Source organism: Schistocerca gregaria, chromosome X (assembly GCF_023897955.1).
Source record: "Schistocerca gregaria isolate iqSchGreg1 chromosome X, iqSchGreg1.2, whole genome shotgun sequence".
NCBI classification, from domain to species: domain Eukaryota; kingdom Metazoa; phylum Arthropoda; class Insecta; order Orthoptera; family Acrididae; genus Schistocerca; species Schistocerca gregaria.
This window is the reverse complement of record NC_064931.1, coordinates 330,335,051-330,358,549: the sequence shown is the minus strand read 5'-3', so window position 1 is coordinate 330,358,549 and position 23,499 is coordinate 330,335,051. Positions and strand designations below refer to the sequence as shown.

The window sequence follows — 23,499 nt, the reverse complement described above, 5'->3', positions numbered from 1 at the left end:
CATGAATTGTTTCCCACATTCAACATTCTTTGGTTTTCATTGACTGGCCTCATTAGGCCACTGGGCTTAGTCAAGCACTTACAGATTGTAAAATTGACAGTATGTGTAAGTTTTAACAGCATAAAGTAAATTATTACATCATTGTATTCGCCAAGCCTTCTGACTATGAAACTAACGTTCTTGTAAGGGCTAAGTTTGGGTTGAATTGTCTACGTAATTAGTTTATTGCATAACATTGTAGTCTTTCTTTTTCTTTCATTGCCCTCACAGGCATGTTTAAATCAATCATGTTAATGAAAGAGCCGACTATGCTGGAAGTGTAATAGCCCAATCAATAGAGACCAAAAAAAAGTTAAGTATCGGGACTAGTTCATGTAATCGAAAGTTTTTTGTACAGTGATAGGAGAGAGTGACATGAACAACATACTAGAAATTCTGACTGGTGAGGGATGAGTGTGGTGATGGAGGTATGTCTGAAGGCTACTCTTGCTCTTTGTTTTATTGACTAACTCAAAAAACTGTGGCCTCCAGTGGAAATGTATCCCAGTACAAAATTTAACTACATCAAATTTCCTAGAAAAGGTTCTGGTCATTTTTTTTTCTGTAGCACTAATAGTTTGCACTTAGCAACCAAGAGAATATGAAAATCTTGAGTGGTTTTTGAAGACCAGATATAACATCATGGGTTGCATAAAATGATGTTGGTAGGGCAGCTGAATCACTCTGTATATTCTGTTACAAACAGCATGCACCTCATACAGTTTTAGCTATGAAATAAATGTGAAGAACAAGATCCAGAGTGTTTCTAAAAAAATATGGGATGGTTCTTTCCTTCTCTGAGTATCAGCCTTCTGTAATACTTAACAACAAATCAGCATATGCAAATAGCAATAAACAAATTTTAATAGTAAATCATATCATGAGTATTAGTGAACACAACAGCACAGCCACGATTTAGGCTGCTATGTTACAAAATGTTTCCAGCTCACTGCTATCAACAGTATTCTTAAGAAAAAGCTAAAAAATCAAATCTAAATCACTGGTACATCCATGATCAGTGTCCAAAACAATTTCCAAATGTGTATTACCATTTGTTGGAAGACTGTCTACCAAAACAGGAAATATTTTGACGAAAATGAAACATTCTACTACTCAACTGAGATAGTAGGCAAAAATGTATTTTACCACAAAGGCACACAGTCATCAATGAATAAAAGTGGTGTCTGTAACATCAGCTGCAAAGATTGTGGTTCATACTTCAAAGGAGAAATGTCACCACAATTAAGGAAAACCACAGAAAATGGAAGCTGCAGAAAAAACATTCTAAATTTACACAGTTTTATCTGGAGACTTATTTCTTTGATGATCGTAAATTCTTTGCTGTATATATTTGGACTATTATAAATGTCAACATCTTTGTCACTTACAATAGACAAAGATCTAATGATGCAAAATCTAGGTTGTAAAAATAAATAAGTAGAGAAATAAATGGCAAGAAATGTATTTTCTATATAAAACTGAAATTATTGGCATAATGACTTTTTTCTGTACTGAAACAAATCTGATATAATATTACAACATATCCAACATGTTTTAAAACTCTCAGTTGAAATGTTGCGCAAATTCTCACAGTAATTCACCAAAGTTCCTAATATCTTAAATATTAGCAAAAAATTTCTCACTCTTTGCAAACAACCATACAATTGATGGCATATTTAAAACATTTTAAATTAGGTAGTTAGGTAACTGAAATAATAAGCTGAGAAGGATAGATTGTTACTCACCATATAGACGAGACTTTGAGTCACAGACAGGCACAATGAAAAGACTATTAAAGGGTTTAAGCTTTCAGCCAAAAAACTGAACTTAAATCTGTCCGAAGAGGCCATGAAGGCCTAATGGAACCGACCGGCTACTGTGTCATCCTCAGCCCTCAGGCATCACTGTATGTGGATATGAAGGAGCGTGTGGTCAGCACACCACTCCCCCAACCATATGTCTGTTTCCGAGACCGGAGCAACTACTTCTCAATCAAGTAGCTCCTCAGTTTGCCTCAAAAGGTCAAAAGGGCTGAGTGCACCCCGCTTGCCAGCAGCGCTCAGCAGAGCGAATGGTCACCCATCCAAGTGCTAGCCAAGCCTGACAACGTCTTAACTTTGAGAGAGAGAGAGAGAGAGAGAGAGAGAGAGAGAGCAGTCCATCCTTTCCATAATATTGTTTTTATTTCATGCTGGACTTTCCATTGTTTGAAATAATGGTTCATCCAGGAACCTAAATATGAAGCTATCATACATATATATTATGTATTATCTCTTACATAATGTCACAATTCTTTCTGCAGGGGTTGTACTGGCTCTCATCATTCTGGGTGTTTCTTTCCATCTGATGGCACTAGACTCACCAGGCATTAGCAGTCCATTTGATGCACCGGAAGGGCCGTGTTCTGCAGCTGAGTAAGTGTTCAGACTTCATAATATGTCAAATATAATAATAATAATAATAATAATACACTGTAGTGTGCTTTGAAGACTTACGTGTGGAAATTTTTATAGAAAACACTGGAGTAGTGTGCAATGTGAATTATCATGTATGTGCACAAATATTTAAACATGTATGTATACTTGCTTTCTAACATACTTTCACACTTCCTTTTGAGAGTATCGGTATTGTGTAACTACAGCATATGCAAACTAGTTTTTTACTTTGATACACCTGAAAGTATGGTGCTTGTGAAATTGTACAAATAATATGACTTCTACAGAACAAGTTAATTTTAGCTGCAGAGGAAGATAAAAGGTTTATTCTTCACCTTAGTGGAAATTACATTGGCACCTTCAGTTAAATGAAATAAGTAAAAGGGTGTGTTACAAGATGGTGTACACAGTAGGCCACTCGGATCATCCCAGCGACTGGCAGAGAAGCCTGAGAAGATCAGCCTCGGACACAGAGTTTCAACAAAGCTCAAAATTTGCAGCATTGTCCCCATGTCAGATTGTGGCCACCTGGTTCTGAGTTGAGTGGAACAACTGCACCACAGACTTCGAAGGTTGTGCGACAAGCTAGGCTATGACTTCCTGTCCTTGCACAATTGGGTAGAGAAATGTGGGGTCACCCTAAATGAGTCTGGTGTACAATTCACATCAAAGGCTGAAACCTAGACTGTGTGTTGGGTGCACAGAAGGATTTTTTTAGATTGGGGTGACTCTCCATCCTTTCCACATAATGAGCTGTAAGAGATACAAAAGTGCAAGTATAAGATCCAAAAGAATGCCCTGTCCCCTCCCCCCAAAGCAAGAGTATTAAAATTGTAGTAATTAACTGCCAAAGCATTTTCATCAAAGTGCCATAGTTTGAAGAATTCCTGAAAAATAGCGCAGCTCGTGTAATACTAGATACAAAAATCCAATTAAAACCTGAAGTTGACAGCAGTGAGATTTTTCGGTATAATTTAACAGGGTGTATACGACCCGGGAAATCCGGGAAAAACCTGGGAATTTTTTCATCCAGGAGATAACCGGGAAAAACCCTGGAATTTTTCGGAATTCCGGGAATTTTTCATTGTTTTAGCTTTCAGTTAAATTTTTGCAATTTTGACTGCAGAATTGATTCTCTAGCAAAGAATTTTATTGTTTCCTGCTACTGGAGAATGATACTGCAGCAATAAAATATAAACAAGAAGGAAAAAAATAAATCTTTAGTGGCAAAGGAAAAGTGCAATTTACAACAACAAAACACCGTGCACGCACAAGCATGTGCAAATAGCAAAAATATGTCAAAGGCCGTAGGGCTCAGACTGTAATTCTTTGTAACAATAAACTGCTTGCTATGAGCATGACGTGACAGGTGTTCACATTACGTACGTTTGACCAGTTGCCAGCGGTCTGTTGCACATAAGCGTATAAGCAGTACCTTCTCCCGTCTCCCACTACTTGAAGTTTAGCTGTTAGCTTCGGTAGTAGCAGCAAGCAGCCAGATACAAACAATAAAGATTTTTCTCGCGTGCCATTGCTGCCAGATTCGCGCTTTCACAGAGTTGTCTGAGTTGTAGTGGGGAAGAGGTTAGTCTCCACATGACCCATGTTTACATTAAGTGATTTCGCTGCTTCTCTTCGTGTACAGCTCCCACGTCAAATGAAAACAAAACGGATTTCTGTGGCCGGGAGCTATCAATTGAATTAAAATACTTTCACATAATTACAGAGGGCATAAATATATTATTAATTTAAATTTTCTGATTTTATTTTATTTCCAAGTTAGGAGCAGTCAAGCATTAATCACCTTGCAGAACAATGAAGTTATTTTTGCAAGTTTACTAAAGAAATTTGGGTTTATTAAGCTTTCCGCTGAGGAAATCATTTTATTTGAAACAAAGTGTTTCATTCCTCAGTATTGGCTTGTTCCAACTGTTCGCTGAATTTAAAGTGCACCTTATCATCTTCTGCCATGTATGGCATTATGCCATAATAAAGAACCAAAAATTACATCATAGAGTACTGGTACTCCAAGAAAATTTACATCCCAAAAACCACACTGAAAAGCTTAATATCAGATGGGACCTCATTGTGAATCTGGAAAAAGCCAATTTGCACTTCAAGCCGAATTATGCATTTTAGTATGGTTCACGAAATCCAGTGCTCTTTGGAGTATCCTCTGATGCCCTGTTTCTTTTATGGTGTAATGTAAGCTCTCTTAGTGCTTTATACACACACACACATTCGGGCTTCCTACACCACTGCAGTTGCACACGCACAATAATGCCTGTTTTCTGGCGCTCTCTGGCAACTGGTAAATTGAACCTACTTCTAACAGTCTCCGGATAGTACTGCGAATGGTGGTTAGAAAAGCGTTACTTTCAAAGTAAATTTCTTTTTACGCAAGATGAAATAAGTTACGTGTGAGAAAGTGGGGTGGATATCTAAATCACAGAGCGTTCGAAACTGAACAGTTTGAGAACCAGCCACTTTCAAGAATTTCGAGCCGAGACATTTATGTCATAATTTTAAATTTACGCGGTGGTCTAGGGGTTCTAGGCACTCTGTCCGGAACTGCGCGACTGCTACGGTCGCAGGTTCGAATCCTGCCTCGGGCATGGATGTGTGTTATGTCCTTAGGTTAGTTAGGTTTAAGTAGTTCTAACTTCTAGGGGACTGATGATCAGAGATGTTAAGTCCCATAGTGCTCAGAGCCATTTGAACCATTTTTTTTTAAATTTACTGGCACAGTTGTGTGATGTATCTTAAAGTATAACACACGCAAAAGAGATCAATATCACATGTGAAAGCTTAACTTCTGTTGAAGTGTGTTAATCTTAGAGACTAACATTATATGTGAAAGCTTAGCTTTTCTTGCAGATATACGGTACTGTGTACATTAATGTAAACCGTTAACTTTTCCTCTTGTGTGTTCGTGCTATGTAACCAGTGATCTTGCTATTGGCTGACTATAACACGTGCCCTATGCTCTGAATCGGTGCTGTCATCGGCTGGCGAGACCTCGTGGCGTGAGATATGACTCGCTTACAAAAGGACATCGCAACCTCGGTTTCAACACTCTGGAAATTAACGCGCTGTGTCTAGTGCAATTTGAATTTATACTTTCATAATACGAAAATATGCAGCGTATATGTTGCTGCAAATCAAAGGTCCTTCCAAAACTTCACTCATTTTTTTTAAATTAAAAGTTTCTCCATACTTCTCTCTCCCGTCTTTTTTTTCCCAGAAGTTCTACGCAATTGTATAAAATGTTAACCATTCAAAGGATTGATAAGTTTTGCAGTTCCGAGGGAAAATCTACTGAAAACCTACTGTCACTTAGCGCGGATAAAGTGTATATTCGCCCGGGAAAAAGCATATTTTTTAAATGGGATATCCGGGAGAAATCCGGGAATAATCCGGGAATTTTTTTTCCTTGTCCCCGTATACACCCTGTTTAAGTGGTTACCGAAAGGGTAGGCTAATGGGAAGTGGAGGTGGTCTATTAGTTGTGGTGGACAAGAAACTCAGTTTCATGAAAATAGAAATTGAAGCTGCATATGAGAGTGTTAGGGCAAGAGTCAGTATCAGATGCAGGCATAAAATTGTAACTTGATCCTTTTATTGCCCACCAGGCTTGCCTCCTGATCTAACTGAAAACTTTAGAGAAAACCTCAGTGTGCTTGTAAACAAATTTCCCAAATCACAGGTGTATACTCTAATTATCCATTAATTAGTTGGGAAAATTAGTTTCGTTAGTGGTGGATGTGAAAAGACATTTTGTGAAACATTACTAAATAACTTCTCTGAAAACTACCAGGAACAGTCAGTTTGGAACCCCACTCATGATGGAAATATATTGGATCTAATGGCAACAAATAGATGTGACCTCACTGAGGATGTCCACATGGAAACTGGCATGACTGACCATGATGCAGTTGAAGAAGCAGTTGTTACAACAGTACAAATGACAACTGAAACAAGTAGAAAGAGACATACATGCCATAAACTAGGTAAAAAAGCAGTAGTGTCATATCTCAACGAGTAACTTGAAACGTTCAGCACAGGAAAGGAGATTTTAGAGGAAATATGTCTTTAGTTCAAAAGAATAGTTGACCATGCGCTGGATATAACTGTACCCAGTGGAATAGTTCATAATGGGAGAGACCATCCGTTGTATACAATCATTATAAAGAAACTGCTAACAAAACAGTGACTACTGCATAATAGGTGTAAAGAAAGCATAAGACTATAGATAGAGAGATGCTGAATGAAATGGAGTCTGGCTGTGAAGAGAGCAATGTGTGAAGCCTTCACTGACTACCATAGCATAATACTGTCAAATGGTCTTTCACGGAACCCAAAGAAATTCTGGACATACGTAGAGGCTGTTAGTTGGACCAAAGTTAGTGTCCAGTCACTTGTGAATGAGACAGAAACTAAAATTGAAGATAGCAATGCAAAATCTGAAATTTTTAACTCCATTTTCAAATATTTCTTTACAAATTAATATCTAGGGGTATTGCTCCAACTTATTTCTCGGCCACTGTGGAGATCTGTAATATAGATAATAGTATCAGTGGTGGTTAGAAACCACTGAAATCATTAAAATTGATCAAAGCTCCAGGGCTCGATGGAAACCATATAAGATTCTATACTGAATCTGTGGCTGAGTTTGCCACTTCTGTAACTGTAATCGATCAAATCCCTCAAAGAAAAATAGATGCCCAGTAGTTGGACGAACTCTCTTTTTCATATATTATGAAATTATAACAAGGAGAGACAAAGGAAAGTAAAACAAAGAAACCCCTGTAGGTAGAATTTAGAAGATCCAGTTATACACATCTCAGCTTGCAGAAGTGTATATTAAATCACAACTCTAGTGTCACCATATTATCTATTGTTTTTAAATTAATGTTTGAGTAATGACACCATTTCTTCGATGCATAACTAACCATACCATAACATCAGCAAGTCTTGGCATTATCTTGATTAATCAACACTCCATTTTTTTCATTATATTGATAACACCAACACATACGTTTGCACATGTGTAAGTGTGTGAATGTCTGCAGCATTTACAGAGAAACAACTTTCACATTTGAATCAGGTTCAGTAAATTGCACATCACAAACACTTGGTGCAAACTCTTTTAATGAACCAAAACACTACCCTGCTTAACCAGTGTGCCCAGTACTTCACATAATAATTTGTGATAAAAATGAAAAAGATGACATCATTAAATAATTAGAAGAAAATTTCAGGTGTGAGATGTAGGAGAACCTTTATTTATATGGAGAATTTACCATTGCTATAAAAATCTTTGCACTGTCATGTGCCAAAAGTTTTTAGGAGATTGCAAAATCATTTGTTCCTTATTCAAAAACAATAAATATTATGTGACTGCTGCAACCAGTATTGGAAAGGGAATATGGTATTGAAATAAGACAGCTGTGCATACTTTTCTCACCCATTTGATAGAGCAGTTCCAAATTAGTCTAGTGTAATATTCATTTTATCAGTAGATGTTAACAGGGTCATTAAATCATGAAGAATAACCAGTGCATCAATGATGACTGAACAGCACCCTGACCTGCTCAGCTACTGCTGAAGTACTGGTTGCTCTTAGTGTGTTAATGTCTGTGTTAATACATATGAATAAAGTCAATATTGAAATATACTAATTTGGGACCCATCTATCAAATGGCACACACAATTCTGTGCTAAAATAATTTTATTTGTAATGGGAAAGAAACTGAAACTTTCTGTCGACACTGAGCATCGCATGAAAGACGTGAGTATTTGTTTGGGGTAACTCTGGCTACACATTGCAAAAGTAAAGTTTTCGTGGTGGAGGGTTCATCAAACCACTTTAACACAATTTCTGTAGTGTTCAGCTCTCAGATAGCACGTGGGAAAAATGAACACTTAAATCTTTCCATGTGAGCTCTTATTTTATTATGCTGGTAATTTCTCCCTCTGTAGATAGGAGTCAACAAAACAATTTTGCATTTGGAGGAGAAATTTGGTGATTGAAATTTCTTGAAAAAATCTTGCTGCAGCAGTAGTACAAAATGAGCTGCCCTTCTTTGAACTCTTTTGATGTCTTCCATCAGTCTTATATGATAAGGATCCCACACTGCCTAAGAATACTCTAGAAGTCTAATATAACTAGCCTCTTTAGTATATCTGCTGCATCTTCTAAGTGTTCTTCCAATAAAACACAGTCTTCACTTCACCTCCCCCCAAAAAATTTCTGTGATAATTCCAATTGTAATCCTCACATATTTAACTGAATTGACAGCTTTAAATTTTTGTGATTTATCATTTAACAGAAATTAAACAGATCCTATGTAGTGCTTATGTGGATGAACTCTCACTTTTTATGCCTTACTCAATTGTCAATTTTTGTATCGTACAGATATCTTTTCTAAATCATTTTACAATCGGTTTTGATCTCCTGATGACTTAACTATAATGACGGCATCATCTGAAAATAATCTAAGAGGACTGCTCAGATTATCTCCTAAATTGTTTGTTTAGATTAAGAACAGCCTGTAACATTTTGTTCTGGAATGCCAGCTATCACTTCCATTTCATTCAATGATTTTCCATCAATTACTGTGAACTGTGACCTTTCTGACAGGAAATCACAAATCCAGTCACACACTGTGACTATACTCTGTAGGCAAACAATTTGATTGGAAGCCCACTATGCTGACTATATGTCAATAGATGCACATAAAATTATTTAATAATTTGAAATTGACTATTTTCCACTGCAGGACATGTGCGTCTTGTGTGGACCAATTAGCAGGATGCGGCTTTTGCTACTGGGATCTTGATGTGGCAACTAATGGAACATGCCTGCCTGTGAATTCTGAAGGTGAAGCATTAGTGGGGCTATGTTCTAACATGACATCAACTCTTGTGGATGATGGGCTGACACTGGCTGTGGGATGGTGCCCTTCGCGTTATTCTGCTCTTGCAGTTGCAGCACTTGGCATCTACCTTTTGTTTTTTGCTCCAGGTATGTCTCAGTTTCGGACAGAATCTGAGCAATTAAAAACTTTTTTTTTGTGTAAGTTGTCCACAATAAAAGATTTTGTTAGCTTAAGGTGAAGTAGTGGAACAATATGTGAAATTAAATGTTACATTCTAGGATGATGATTTAGTTTTAGTCAACTTCTAATTTAAATATTCTATTCATGAGGCAAGTTGGTATGTGGAGTCACCTTTCTGGTAGCCTCTTTGTCTACATCCCAGTGTATCTAGAATGCTGTTTACAGCAGCGAACTTATTTTTGCTCAGTACAAAATAATATCTCTTGTAAAACAGTAGAGCAGTTGACTAGAACCAGTTTTCTTTAACAATATCTGGAAAACATGTTGCTCAAGAACATCGTAATTCATTGTGGAAGTCTGTTACAGAATTCTCATTGGAACATTGTGTACAACAGTATCTGTAGGATTTTTAATTGGGAAAATGTGCCTTAGAATTTGTATCTGATCTTTCTGATTTAGGTTTTCTAAAAATGTTTCATGAAACATATCTGTAAGTGAGATTGACATTGTATGCTTGTGTGTTGGTACTTGGCTCTAAAATTGCCATTTCAAATCGTGGTGGTGGAATAAATTTTCCTCATCAGTATTTGGCAGGAAGTGGATGAGCTACACAGATAATTATAGTTTTTAGTATACAAAAGGAATAAAATATATAATTCCGTTGTTCTCACTGTGAAACTATCTTCAGTGAATTCTTCAGCAGAGAATTGGCACTTTTCCACTGGGCGAGTAAAGAGCAATTGTTTCAGTGAACCTCTATGTTTAATAAATTACTGGCATTCATTTTATTGTAAATTTTTAACTCTGTATACTCTGAGGTGATTGGGTAAAGAGTTTTAAATGGTATTTTGCGACATTTAAAATTTTCTCTGTAGCGAGTGCTGCAGTCGTGGTGGAAAAGAGTGTCAAGTGTACATTTGTTTTTGTATAAGGCAATCAACACCTCATACGTGTAAAGGGAGGGAATGGGCAGTTCTTTTAATTTTTTGTGGTGGTAAACATGATATACATTATTCACAATGTATTTTCTTTCATAATAATGCTAAGTGCCGTGACATTTGCTGAATATACCCGGAAGATTGTCATAATGAATGAGCAACTCAAAGTAACCGTTTTTAATTATCTTTCTGGTATCTATATTTGTGGCACCTGAAAAAATACACATTGAAAATGGTAAGGTACTATATTTATTTGCTAAGTAGTCAATTTTTATCTCCCAACTTAAATTTTTATCAAGATTTAGGCCTAAGGACTTTTATATGGTTTGCTTCTGTGATTCCTGATCATTACAGGTTACTTTTATTTTTCTCTGTTCTAAGGACTAATTTTCAAATTGTATTATTTTGTATTTAGTTCCATTTAGTTTTAGGCCATTTTAATGGAGACAAGAATCAAGATTTTCAAAAGTATTTTTATACTTTATGGAATTTTTTGGTGCACATAATTTTCAATTAGAAAAGATATAAGAAATAAAATTGAATGAACATTAGTAGCAAGTGGTTCATCATTTATATAGAAGAGGAATAGATAGATACCCAATATCCAACCTTGAGGGACTCCTTCAAAAATAGTTTTCCAGTTTCAGGAGTAATTGCTGGAATTTGAAATTACAATTATTTACTTCCTATCTAGCAAGTAAGACTTGAACTATTGTAAAGCAGTGTCCCTGATTTTGCCTATTACAGAATACTCATATGACCTTTTTGCCTTTATCTAATGTGGAGCATATTTTTTGAGCAAACTCATTTATGGTATTTACAGAGCTTTTTCCTAGTTGTAATCCAAATTGGGTTTTAAAAATTTGTCATTTATAGTAAGCAATGTTTGAATCTGTTTTGCTGCAATCCTTTCAAATGCATTAGAGGACACTGGGGGAAGTGAGACAGAACAGTAATTCCCTATATTTCCTTTTGAATAACGGCTTGATCTCTGTACATTTCAGTACATCTGGAAAACGCACTTGTGCAAAGGATTGGGTTATAATAATTGCAGAGGTAGTGTAATGATATCATTCAAACTCTTGATTAAAGGTGTGAATATTTCATCAAACTCAGATGAAGGTTTTTCTAAGACAATAATTCATTTTTCATATCTCTCGGGGTGATTTTATTTATCTATATATTTTAATGTATTTATTTTTTAAATGGTTTAAAAGATGTGTTGTAGTTTTTCAAGCTTATGAAATTTGCCTTGTCTTGGTAGGCTGTCATATGTTCATCTGGTCTTACTATGTTACAGTACTCATTGAAATAACGAGACATGGTTTACTATATTATTTTCAAATCTAATTTTCAGAATCTCTTGACATTTGACTTAGGCTTCTCATTCTGACTGAATAACTGACCACACTGATTTTGTCATATTTCTTTATTGAAGGATGAATGTAGGCTGTTATATGCCATTTTTGGCAGCCAGTATGACTTTCCTGAATATAGCTTTATAATGTATGCTGTACATAACAGAAATCGGGATTTCTGCTTGCTTTTAGCTCATTGTGCAGCTCTCTCTTTCTGATTCTAGAGACTTTTATTCCTTTTGTAATCCACTTAATCTTACTGCTAACATTCTCTTTTACCAAGTCCTGGGAGGACAAGATTAATTGAATATATATAAGAAACAATTTAAGAAGTTTTATGTGGTGCTTGAACTTAAGTGATCTACCGGCCAGCATACAACTCTTTGTTTACTGCAGAAAAAATCCATATTATCTTTGCTGAAATTCATTTTTATATGAGGGAAAGTCAAAAAGTAAAGGGACTTTTGCAATTTCTTGCCATAGGGCTCAGTAACAGTGCTCTTATGCAGAGCTGATGTTTTGTTGTCTGCAGCAGTTCTATACAATGCGTCACTCTTATTCCCACATTAGTCATTGTATTGTAGCAGGCCATGAAACATGCCAGCTCAATTGCTGATCTGCACCAAGGAGGAAATGAGTGCAGTGATTCACACTTTGTTTGCCGAAGGTGTTAAACCTGTGGAAATTATTCACTGGATACAACAACAGTAAGGTGACAGCTTTTTATTGTGAAGCAAGATCTACGAAGGACAGAGCACTTTGATGAGGAAAGATCAGGCATGCCATTGACGTCAAAAACTGAGGACAATTTGGATGTCACTGAGGGCGTGGTGGTGGAAAACAGATGAATCACAGTAGACAAAATCACCAATACTTTACATATTGGTCATGGCTCATTGTATTTCATCTTGCACGACAGGCTAAATTTTTGGAAAGTGTGTGCAAGGACGGACATCGCGTAACCATTTGGTCTGTTATCATTGTGAGGGAGATCGATTTTTGCAGCAAATTGTTACTGTGGGTGAAATGTGGGTCCATCATCATGAACGGGAAAGTAAGGCTGCAGACATAGTTAGGAAATAACAACCATCACCAGAAGTTAAGAAATTTAAATGTCAACCATCAGTAGGTAAAATTATACTAACACTATTCAGTTAACCTCAAGAGCCAAAATTGTGAACAGCGAGAACTATTATGATACGTTGTGAGCTAAAGTGAAACATGCATTAAGATCCAAAATCATGGAAAACTGTAAAAAGGTGTCATCCTGCAGCAAAATAACACTTGGCCACATTCTGCCAAGCACACAACCAAAATGATAAGAGTTTGGATTTAAATTGCAAATTGCAGGGACACCTGCCATACAGTCCAGACTGGCTAAAAGTGATTTCCTTATGTTTGGACTATTGAAGGAAGTAATCAAGAGAAGATGATTTGCAACTGATGCAGAAGTCATTGATGCAGTGCAAAATTGATTACAGGCACAACCAAAATACTTTTTTTTTCTCCAATGGAATCAAAAAACTTGTGAAACATTGGACAAAGTATGTTGAAGTAGAGGGAGGGTATGTATAAAAAAATGTATGTTTGTTTTCTATCATTAGAATAAATATTCCTTTTCTCAGAAGTCCCTTTACTTTTTGACTTCCCCTGATATATGCACTTGTGAAGGCTTTATTTTATCTGTCTTTGGCGGCTCAATAAACAGAGCTGAATGATCCAAAATACCTAGTTCTAAGCATTACTAACTTGCATTTGCAAACTGTTAGTTTGTAATAATATTATTGGTGGAGGTCATTGATCTGTTATTTTCTCTAGTACCTTAAGAAAAGTTTAACTTGAAGCCAAATGCCTGAAATAAGAAACAAAATTTTGTGGCTTCACTGATTTCACCGAATGCATTTAAGTTGAAGTCTGCTGTGATCATGACTCTTTTCTTACCTTCTTTCTTATAATTTTGCAAGAGACATTGAAAGTTTAACACTATTGTAATAGCATATGCAAGAAATCCACAGAGTGCTATAATCACTGTATTCAGATAACTTAACTCTACAGAGCAACTCTCACACTCTCTCTGCATTTAAATAATTAAAATTTTCACTTGCTTCATAACTTACTGAAGAATCAACAACAATGAAGGGACCTCCATGTAATTTATTTCTGCTAGAAAAGCTGCTAGCTACCTAAAATTATTAATACTGTCTAAAATCTTTAGACAGTCTTTTTTTAACCACCATTTTTTATTTTCAGTTTGTAACTTGGCATTTTTACCTTGATGTATCAGTTTCCCCTGCTTTTTAGGAGTTCACACAAATCTATAAACTTTAACAGATGTTCATAGAGCTTAACTTATTGAGGTGTTGGCCAATTTTTCCCCAGACATTTATCATTTAAAAAACTTACTTGGGTCAAACAATATTGCCCCAAGACATCACACTGTCCCCTAATGCCACTATCTATATGTTGAGGTAAGTATCACTTGCTGATCTCCTGTGAACAATACCACTGACTGCCAGCCTGCAGACTGTCTATGCAGATTTTGTTGATCTAATTAGATTTTGTGTTCCACTCAGTATTTCTTCCTTAATGCTGCTGTGGATATTTTGGTTTCACATGTATTAAATCACCTTTGTAGTTACCAATTCTTTCAGTTTTGTTATCATTTCTGGCTATTTTCCTTTTCACACTCAAGTATATTTTTAGAAAGGTCTGTTTGGCTGATGGGCTTGAATTGAAAGTTGAATATTGATCTTACTGTCTGGCACAATAACACTTTTAAACATGGAATCACCTGTTAATAGGACATAAATTTTGTCACTTCCTTTCCTAGCAGCTCTTACACATTTATCCTTTTCGTGGTAGATAATTGTTCTTCATTTATATTTTATCACTTGCTATTTCTCTTATGGAGTTCTCTGCAACATTTTTCACTGTGGTACATGTATGTGAATTTTGCCACTTTGTTTAGTAATCAATTATTTTCCACACACGCAGGACTTTCTTTCACTGACTGGTTTAGCATTTGTTTATTTTAGTGACTCTGTTTATGGCAATCATTTTGCCAAATGAGGTCAAATTAGAGAGGAGTAGGCTATGTGCTGGCAACAGCTTTTACCACCTCTGTTCCTTTCAGCTATAACAACATGCACACACACACACACACACACACACACACACACACACACACACACACACACACACCATCACATCACACTATCCAACCACCTCTTCATAGTTATTCATGATGCATGCACACACCTGACACCTTGTAACAGACTGGATAAAGGCAATGGCAAACCACGTCCACTAGGACCTTGGCCAGGACAGCAGTGTGGGACTACCTTGCCCTTTCATCTCTCCCCCACCCACCCACTTCACCTATCTTATGCCGAAGCTCATTTCCTGAGTATGGGATCGACTTCAACCTTTCACCCTTCAAAAATACTGTAACTGATGCTAGTTCTGTTGGGAATATTTTCCACTGAGCTAACTTCCTATGGACAGAATATTAAAAAAATATAAATACTTTCGTAGGACAGTCTATCAACATATTTTCTAACATGTACACAAAGCCATTACAAGAAGCATATGGAATAATGTACTGTGTATCATAAACTAAATAAATCTGTTAGTTGAATATACTTTTTCAAAAAGCAAACTGATGTAAGCTAATATAGAATAACAAATAGTATATGCATTATAAAAGTCTGATGTTGCAGCAGTGTTGTCCCACTGTAAGTGTTAGTATGTTGAAGGTGGATGTTCACCACTCGCTTACTGGACAATTATGAGTTAGTTTGTGTAGTACTCTGATGCATGAAAGCAAATTCTTTAACTACTAGTTAACAGTTTGACCATGAATTGGTATGATATTCAGTGAGAAAACATGAGGCTTGGTAAAGATAAATCATCATTGAAATATGCTTTACTTGGGGGTCTGAAGGACATTGAACAACTTAATGAAAAATGCATCATGAAGTTAAGGTGAAAACCAACATGCATGTAGAATAAGGCTGTTGAAGACCATTCATTCCTGTCACCCCTCATACTCCTTTCTTTAAATCTCCACTTTGATGAATATGATGTAGTCTTAAAGATAAATTTTATAAACTTATTACTTGTTTGTAGTAATACATCACTTGATACTATAAACAACATGAATGTATTTTATACTCACTGAAGACTATACTAGGCTGTTTAATTTGCTCTATTTGTAATTGTTACCTGATTTACAGGTATGGGTACTATGCCATGGACAATAAATTCTGAAATATATCCAACCTGGGCCAGAAGCTTTTGCAATAGTTTTGCAACATCTACAAATTATGGATGTAATCTGATCGTTTCAATGACTTTCCTCACACTGACTGAAGTGTTGACCAAGGAGGGTAAGTTAGATCTAGTTAACAAATCGTCACATTTTGTGCAAATGTTTATTATGTAATAGGTGGTAAAATTTCGACAAGACATGAAATTAATTTGCATAAAACACTTAGAAAACTGCTGCTCCTGAAGATAATTGATTTGCGTAGCAATGTTTCATTTACCAGTACTATGAGAAGTGCATAATGTTGAATTTTCATTACTCGTTTTAGAGTTATCTAAATGGAAAGAAAATTAATGTAGTATTAAAACTCTACATAATAAAACAATGAAATAGGAATGGAGGGTGGAGAAAGGAGGAGAACATGCAGATATCATAAAATGTTGACAAAGAACTAGAATACTTGGTGACTAAGTGGCTGAGTAAAGTATAAGTTGGGATTAACATAAAGAAAATTAATAAAACTAAAACAAAAAAGTTTTGCTTGGGAAACAAGATGAAAACAGGCAGGTGCAGTGGGTTGGTATAGTTAACTTTGAGGGGTAGGGAGGTGGGGGAAGTGGCAGAGAGGATTTGGATTTGTGTTTTACTGATTGTGTGTTTGGCAAGAATGCTGGTTCTATTTCCAGCTGAAAACTAGTTACAGTGCTATGTTATGATACAGTAAATGATTAATTATCTATGTGCATAAAGGAAATGGTGCGAGAGATCAATGTGAAATCACTTTGTGCATCCATCATTTGTGACCTGAATAGATAAGGGCAGTAAGTAGTAACCTCAATGCTACAAATTTAGTTTGAAAATGGTGGTAGACAATATTGTGTAGTTGTAGAACACTAATTCGAGACACAGCGTGCCGTTTTGGTGGGGAACGTGTAGTTTCATTTCCTACAAGTGTGATTTGATAAGCTAAGAGAGGTTGATTTAAGCTTGCTAGAAAGTGACCTTTTCCTAGGTTATAGGGGCAAAAATTTGACTGCATATTAATATGAGTGAATTGTGAACTTTCTGTGCTGTTAAGGACATTTGGTCTGATGTTACAACTTCCTTCCTAAAATTTCTCATTCCCAGTTGTTCCAAAGGTAAACTGATTTGTCTCCCTGGTCTTATGTAGTTGCAATGAAATGAATTAATTTTTAATAATATATAATGTGAATTATGCTTTGACAACATAGTTATTTACGTGGATCCTAAGTGTTAAGTCTCATTTAAATGCTGTGCTGGCATTGCGTATGTGAAAAGAAGCTGTGGCCTTCCACCATATTGTATTGAAGATTGATAACAATATTTATATGTGTGTTTCAGATAACTAACTTTCTTATCGATTTTCCAGCATAATTTGATGGTTTTTGTTTGTCACAATTTACATGTAATTTCCTGTTCTTTTTTTAATATACTGGGTGATCAAAAAGTCAGTATAAATTTGAAAACTTAATAAACCACGGAATAATGTAAATAGAGAGGTGAAAATTGATACACATGCTTGGAATGACATGGGGTTTTATTGGAACAAAAAAAAAAGAAAAAGAGGAAAGAAAGAAAGAAAGAAAGACAAAGTATTGCTAGACACGTGAAAGATCTCTTGCGCGCGTCGTTTGGTGATGATCGTGTGCTCAGCCACCACTTTCGTCATGTTTGGCCTTCCAGGTCCCCAGACCTCAGTCCATGCGATTATTGGCTTTGGGGCTACCTGAAGTCGCAAGTGTATCGTGATTGACTGACATCTCGAGGGATGCTGAAAGACAACATCTGACGCCAATGCCTCACCATAACTCCGGACATGCTTTACAGTGCTGTTCACATCATTATTCCTCGACTACAGCTGTTGCTCAGGAATGATGGTGGACATATTGAGCATTTCCTGTAAAGAACATCATCTTTGCTTTGACTTAATTTGTTATGCTAGTTATTGCTATTCTGATCAGATGAAGTGGCATCTGCCGGACATTTTTTGAACGTTTGTATTTTTTTGGTTCTAATAAAACCGCATGTCATTCCAAGCATATATGTAAATTTGTACCTCTCTATCCACATTATTCCACGATTTATTCAGTTTTCAAATTTATACTAACTTCTTGATCACCCAGTATTTATGAAGAACCTTTCCCAAATACCACTTGCAGTTCAACTGATACTTCATTTTTGCTGGTACATATTGCCTGTTTTTGTGTCTAAATACTGAAGACAAGACAATGTAAAAAGTCATCTACAAGGACAGGACAGGCATAAAGGAATTACACTTTGCACTGAAAATGATCTTCAAAGTGGAACATAACTACATGCTTATTGGCTGTTGGATTGTTTCAGTGGATCGGATATAATATGTTGCTAACTGATGGATTCCATATTTAAGATACTTACCATTTCAGTTCTTCAAACTTCCTGCCAAACTAAAATCAAATGCCAGATTGGGACTTAAACCCAGGACCTTTGTCTTTCACAAGTAGGTTCTCATCTGCTTGAGCTGTCTGACCATGACTCGTGACTCGGCCTGTGACAATGTGTTGCCATGCTTGGGTATCCCAGTCAGTAGAGCAATTACCTATGAAAGGCAAAGGCCCAGGCTCAAGTCCCAGTCCAGCACACATTTTTTTTTCCTGCTGGGAAGTTTAGACTTGGTGCAGACTCCATGCTTAAGAGTACATGCCTTTAGTACATACTAATTGCCTGCACATCGAATCCTTCAGGTATGGGACCTGAGTACACTGTTGCAGGCTAGGAGCATGTGCACTGGCAGTAAACCAAACACTCATTTGTCAGGTGCAGTCTCATGGGTAAAAATTTACTGCTGGCTTCTGTTGATGACATGTGGTAAATACTACTTCATAAGCTAAACTTAGTTATCTGTGCTGATGCACTGTTAAGCTCTTTCTCAGGAAATGAATGAGCAGAAAGAAATTGGAAACAACCTTATCTTATGGAAAAAAGTGTAAACTGGTACATTGCAATACTTAGAAAGCTAAGGAATTTTTCAGCACAAAGTGTACTCTCCAGTCCAATGAGAAGATAAAGGAAGGAGCACATGTGAATTTCTGACTGCTGCTTATAACAATACTGTTCAAAATCGACAGGAAGACACTGTACTGTAGGACGCTGCTTTGAAGATTGGTTTAAAGTGTAGCACAGTGAAAGTTCATTTTAAGTGATCACACAGATTTTAACTGTAATAAAGATCTATCCTTAACAGCTCAAAAATTTGAATAATTTCAGACAAATGATTCCTGGGCTAGAGCAATATAAATAAATTGCTGCAGCGTTACACCAGCTGACCACATAAAAACTACTGCCAGTAGGATAGGCCCGGCAAGAGCCAATAAACTTTTGGCAGGGGGGGGGGGGGGGGGGGAAGGAGAGAGAGAGAGAGAGAGAGAGAGAGAGAGAGAGAGAGAGAGAGAGAGATAGATAGATATGCCTTTACTCCCATTATTTGTGTTTCACCCAGTGGGCTTTCCAGTATTGTATCATTCTTTCGTTCATAGTATGTATAATAAGACAGTGATAGTTGTTGAATATAGAAATCTGATTATCCCACACACATAATGTACCATTAACTCATTTCCAGGTACATTTTACCTGTATGCTGGGATAGCTCTCCTGGGATTGGTTATCTTGTTCTTCATACTACCTGAGACCAAAGGAAAATCACTGGAGGAGATGGGACAGCTGTTTTCTGGACCTTGGTGTGCAAGAATGAAGAAAGAAAATGCAAAGAATGTTCAGTACGTACATATCATGGTTGTTCTGAGGGTCAGCATAGTGCTGACATTGATTACTGGTATTCCATAACATGCTGCTCTCCCAGCCTGTTGCCTGCTTGTTAATGGTACTTTGTTTGTGATAGAAGTCAGTGTTTGTGAATCATATGTGCTTGCTTGCTCATGTACTACCCACAACTTCAATGATAATACAAACTAAAACAGGACAGGTCTTGGTGCTTTGGATGCATTTACTAAGCTAATGCAGATTATCAATTATAGAAATGTCCTAATGCTATCCCCATAACTCTTCCTGCTTAAGTAGTTAAAACAAAAGAAAAAACAAATGTGGACGTGTCACAAATGGGTTTACGTTAAGGGTAGTTAGATTTATGTTTTATTACAACTGTGGTTAACAGTTCCCATTGTTTTATTACCTGTTTCTCATAAAGGATGGAGCAATTTCTTTCTAATGAGGAAAGACAGAATGCAAAATATTGAATGCTGCTGGTCTCTTTTTCGCATGTCAACTGCTGCTGCACCATGTCATCTGTGGTAAGTCAAGGGCACTGTCCATCACATCTTTAAAATTCAGACTGTAAGTAACGTAAATTTATAGAAGCAAGCTTGTCTTTCGATACAGTATGTTGTGTAACTTCTTTATAACATTTGTTTCACACCTGACTCTTAGTTGTGCTTTTTGTTGTTTTTTTGCTTGGGCTAAGCACTTTCCTTGCACTGACCCATCTTTGTCTGGTCCCAGAATATGTTACTTTTTATTATTCATCACCATTGCATTGTGGTAGCTATCCTCAACAAGAATTTATTAGGGAAGATACATGAAATACAAAATGTTGGAGTAATTTTAACTGAACACTGACACAAAAATGAGATAGCCAGTTACTCCAGTCTTACCCGAAATGTTAATGGAGCAAGATACCGATTAATTGTTACACGTAAAAGCAATTGAAATTAGCTTATTTAGAATATGAATACATTCCTTTCCCCAAAATCACCAAATACTTCACAGTATGTTGCTTCATTTCTGTTGATATTCTCTCCGTCACTGGTGAACTGGCTTGCATCTCCATTGTTATCAATAAGGGTAATAAATATACGTACACTCTCTTTCTCAGCACTATATACTGTTTTACAGCTCTCATATAGCATAAACTGGTGTCTACTAATAATGTAATATACTCAATTTCTTGCACAACTTTATATACCTTGTTTGTCCTCGTGCACAAGTACTATCTCCTATTGCCAGATGTGACTTATTTCTCTGGGAGTTATTAATGTAGAGCTGATAACTCTTATAGGTTGTTGGATGAAAGAATTTCTAATAGACTGACTGTACTTTGTTCTGTGTGCCAGTGGTGATCACATTTTTTCTGTTTTTAATTATTTCAGTCATTTAATTTACAAAATATGGAAGTACCTAAATGCAGTGTTACTAATAATATTGATGACAGAATTAATTTTGAGGCTAAACTCTGTAGGTAAAGTACAAGGGAATGTCTTGGGTCAAGTAATGATAAATTCATAAAAATTATTTTAAATCGTATTAGCACTGATGGAGAGCAAAATAATAAAATTGCAGTTTATTAGCTGCTGTTTCAGTCATTTAAAAAATACCAAAAGATTATCAGATGCATTTTGGGCGTATTCAGTCTTTCAAAGCAGCATTGTTACCTTTCATGCAACTGCTCGAGGGATGTCTGGTGGAAGTAAAGGCACACACCATATTAAATCACTACACCATATTAAATCACTTACAGATAAGTGCAGGAATAATGTCTGACTGCTAAAATATATTTAAATCCTAATCAGGAATTTAGTACGTCTCTCTTTGCTGCATGGACGTAAATAGAAAGATGAGACAAAAACCAGAAAAACTTAGATAAAACCCTGGGAAAGTCCATAATTACCAGTTTCATGTTACATCCAGGAACTTACTTCTAATTTGAAAATGAGGGATACAGCTGCTGTCTTGTACTGACCAGTGATTAAATTAAAAACAGAAATTAACAATACATAAACATAATTATCTGATTTCTTTCAGATAATGGTAAACTCCATAGGTAGAATTTTTTTATCTAATAAGATGGCCTACATTTGTGAAAGTTGATGGTCACCACTGTGATGAGCTCAATGTGCACCCAAGTTTAAAGACGTAAGAGACATACAAAATATATGGAAAGCTGATTCATGTTTTAATATAGCAGGATTTTTAGTATGTCAGTGTACAACACTGATTCCAAGGTAATGTAACCACTGTAATACAGACATATGTTGTGAATGCAAGGAAACATGATTTTATAACAACTTTTGATGAGAAGTCTTAGTAAGAAGATAGGAGGGCAATGGAGCCAAGAAAGTCAGCTGAAGATAACAGATGCAGAGAACAAAGTTAAATTAACTTCTTCTTAAGAGCCACAGTTTTCAGCAGATATAGAAAATAGAAAGACCACAGAATTTCAGACAAATTAAGACAATTATGATTGGAAAGTATGAAACAGTATTGCACAGATTGCAAGAACTGAGTGATACAGACTTCAAAGAAAGATAAACTGAATGAAGAATGCTGGAAATGGTCCACCATATCCTGTACAGTTAATAATAATAATAATAATAATAATAATAATAATAATAATAATAATAATAATAACAGTAAAGGGAAATTTGGAACTAAAAACAAAGTTCACATCAAACTCTTTCTCATAAGCAAACTATTAGTTAACTGACTAATTAGTTTTCATTTATTAAGTGTTTTTATTTATAGAACACATTTTATAGTTGAATTAAGTAGTACATACACAACTGACCATTAAAATTGCTACACCAAGAAGAAATGCAGATGATAAACGGGTATTTATTGGACAAATATATTATACTAGAACTGACATGTGATTACATTTTCACCCAATTTGGGTGCATAAATCCTGAGAAATCAGTACCCAGAACAACCACCTCTGGCCGTAATAACGGCCTTGATACGCCTGGGCATTGAGTCAAACAGAGCTTGCATGACATGCACAGGTACAGCTGCCCATACAGCATCAACACAATACCACAGTCCATCAAGAGTAGTGACAGGCGTATTGTGACAAGCCAGTTGTTCGGCGACCATTGACCAGACGTTTTGACTTGGTGAGAGATCTGGAGAATGTGCTGGCCAGGGCAGCAGTCGAACATTTTCTGTATCCAGAAAGGCCCATACAGGACCTGCTACATGTGGTCGTGCATTATCCTGCTGAAATGTAGGGTTTCGCAGGGATCGAATGAAGGGTAGAGCCACAGGTCATAACACATCTGAAATGTAGCGTCCACTGTTCAAAGTGCCGTAAATGCGAACAAGAAGTGACAGACGTGTAACCAATGGCACCCCATACCATCACGCCAGGTGATACGTCAGTATGGCGATGATGAATACACGCTTCAAATGTGCGTTCACTGCAATGTTGCCAAACACAGATGCGACCATCATGATGCTGTAAACGGAACCTGGATTCACCGGAAAAAAATGGCGTTTTGCCATTCGTGCCCTCAGGTTTGTCGTTGTGTACACCATCGCAAGTGCTCCTGTTTGTGATGCAGCGTCAAGGGTAACTGCAGCCATGGTCTCCAAGCTGATAGTCCACTCTGCTGC

The 23,499-nt window shown here is 36.5% G+C and overlaps 1 protein-coding gene across 2 annotated transcripts in view; it reads left to right on the top strand.

The window, feature by feature from the left end:
• The window catches only part of LOC126298319 (proton myo-inositol cotransporter-like), a 520,199-nt gene that overhangs the window by 485,749 nt on the left and 10,951 nt on the right, over window positions 1-23,499 (top strand). The window contains exons 8-12 of one of the 2 annotated variants that reach the window (XR_007552594.1): window positions 2,342-2,453; window positions 9,257-9,501; window positions 16,067-16,219; window positions 19,718-19,874; window positions 20,303-20,405. Coding sequence is in view for 1 of the 2 variants with exons in the window: in XM_049989617.1 (XP_049845574.1) it covers window positions 2,342-2,453; window positions 9,257-9,501; window positions 16,067-16,219; window positions 19,718-19,874 (667 nt within the window). In the remaining variant the exon portion in view is untranslated. The remainder of the gene's footprint in view (window positions 1-2,341; window positions 2,454-9,256; window positions 9,502-16,066; window positions 16,220-19,717; window positions 19,875-20,302; window positions 20,406-23,499) is intronic. The other variant, XM_049989617.1, reaches the window with a different exon arrangement.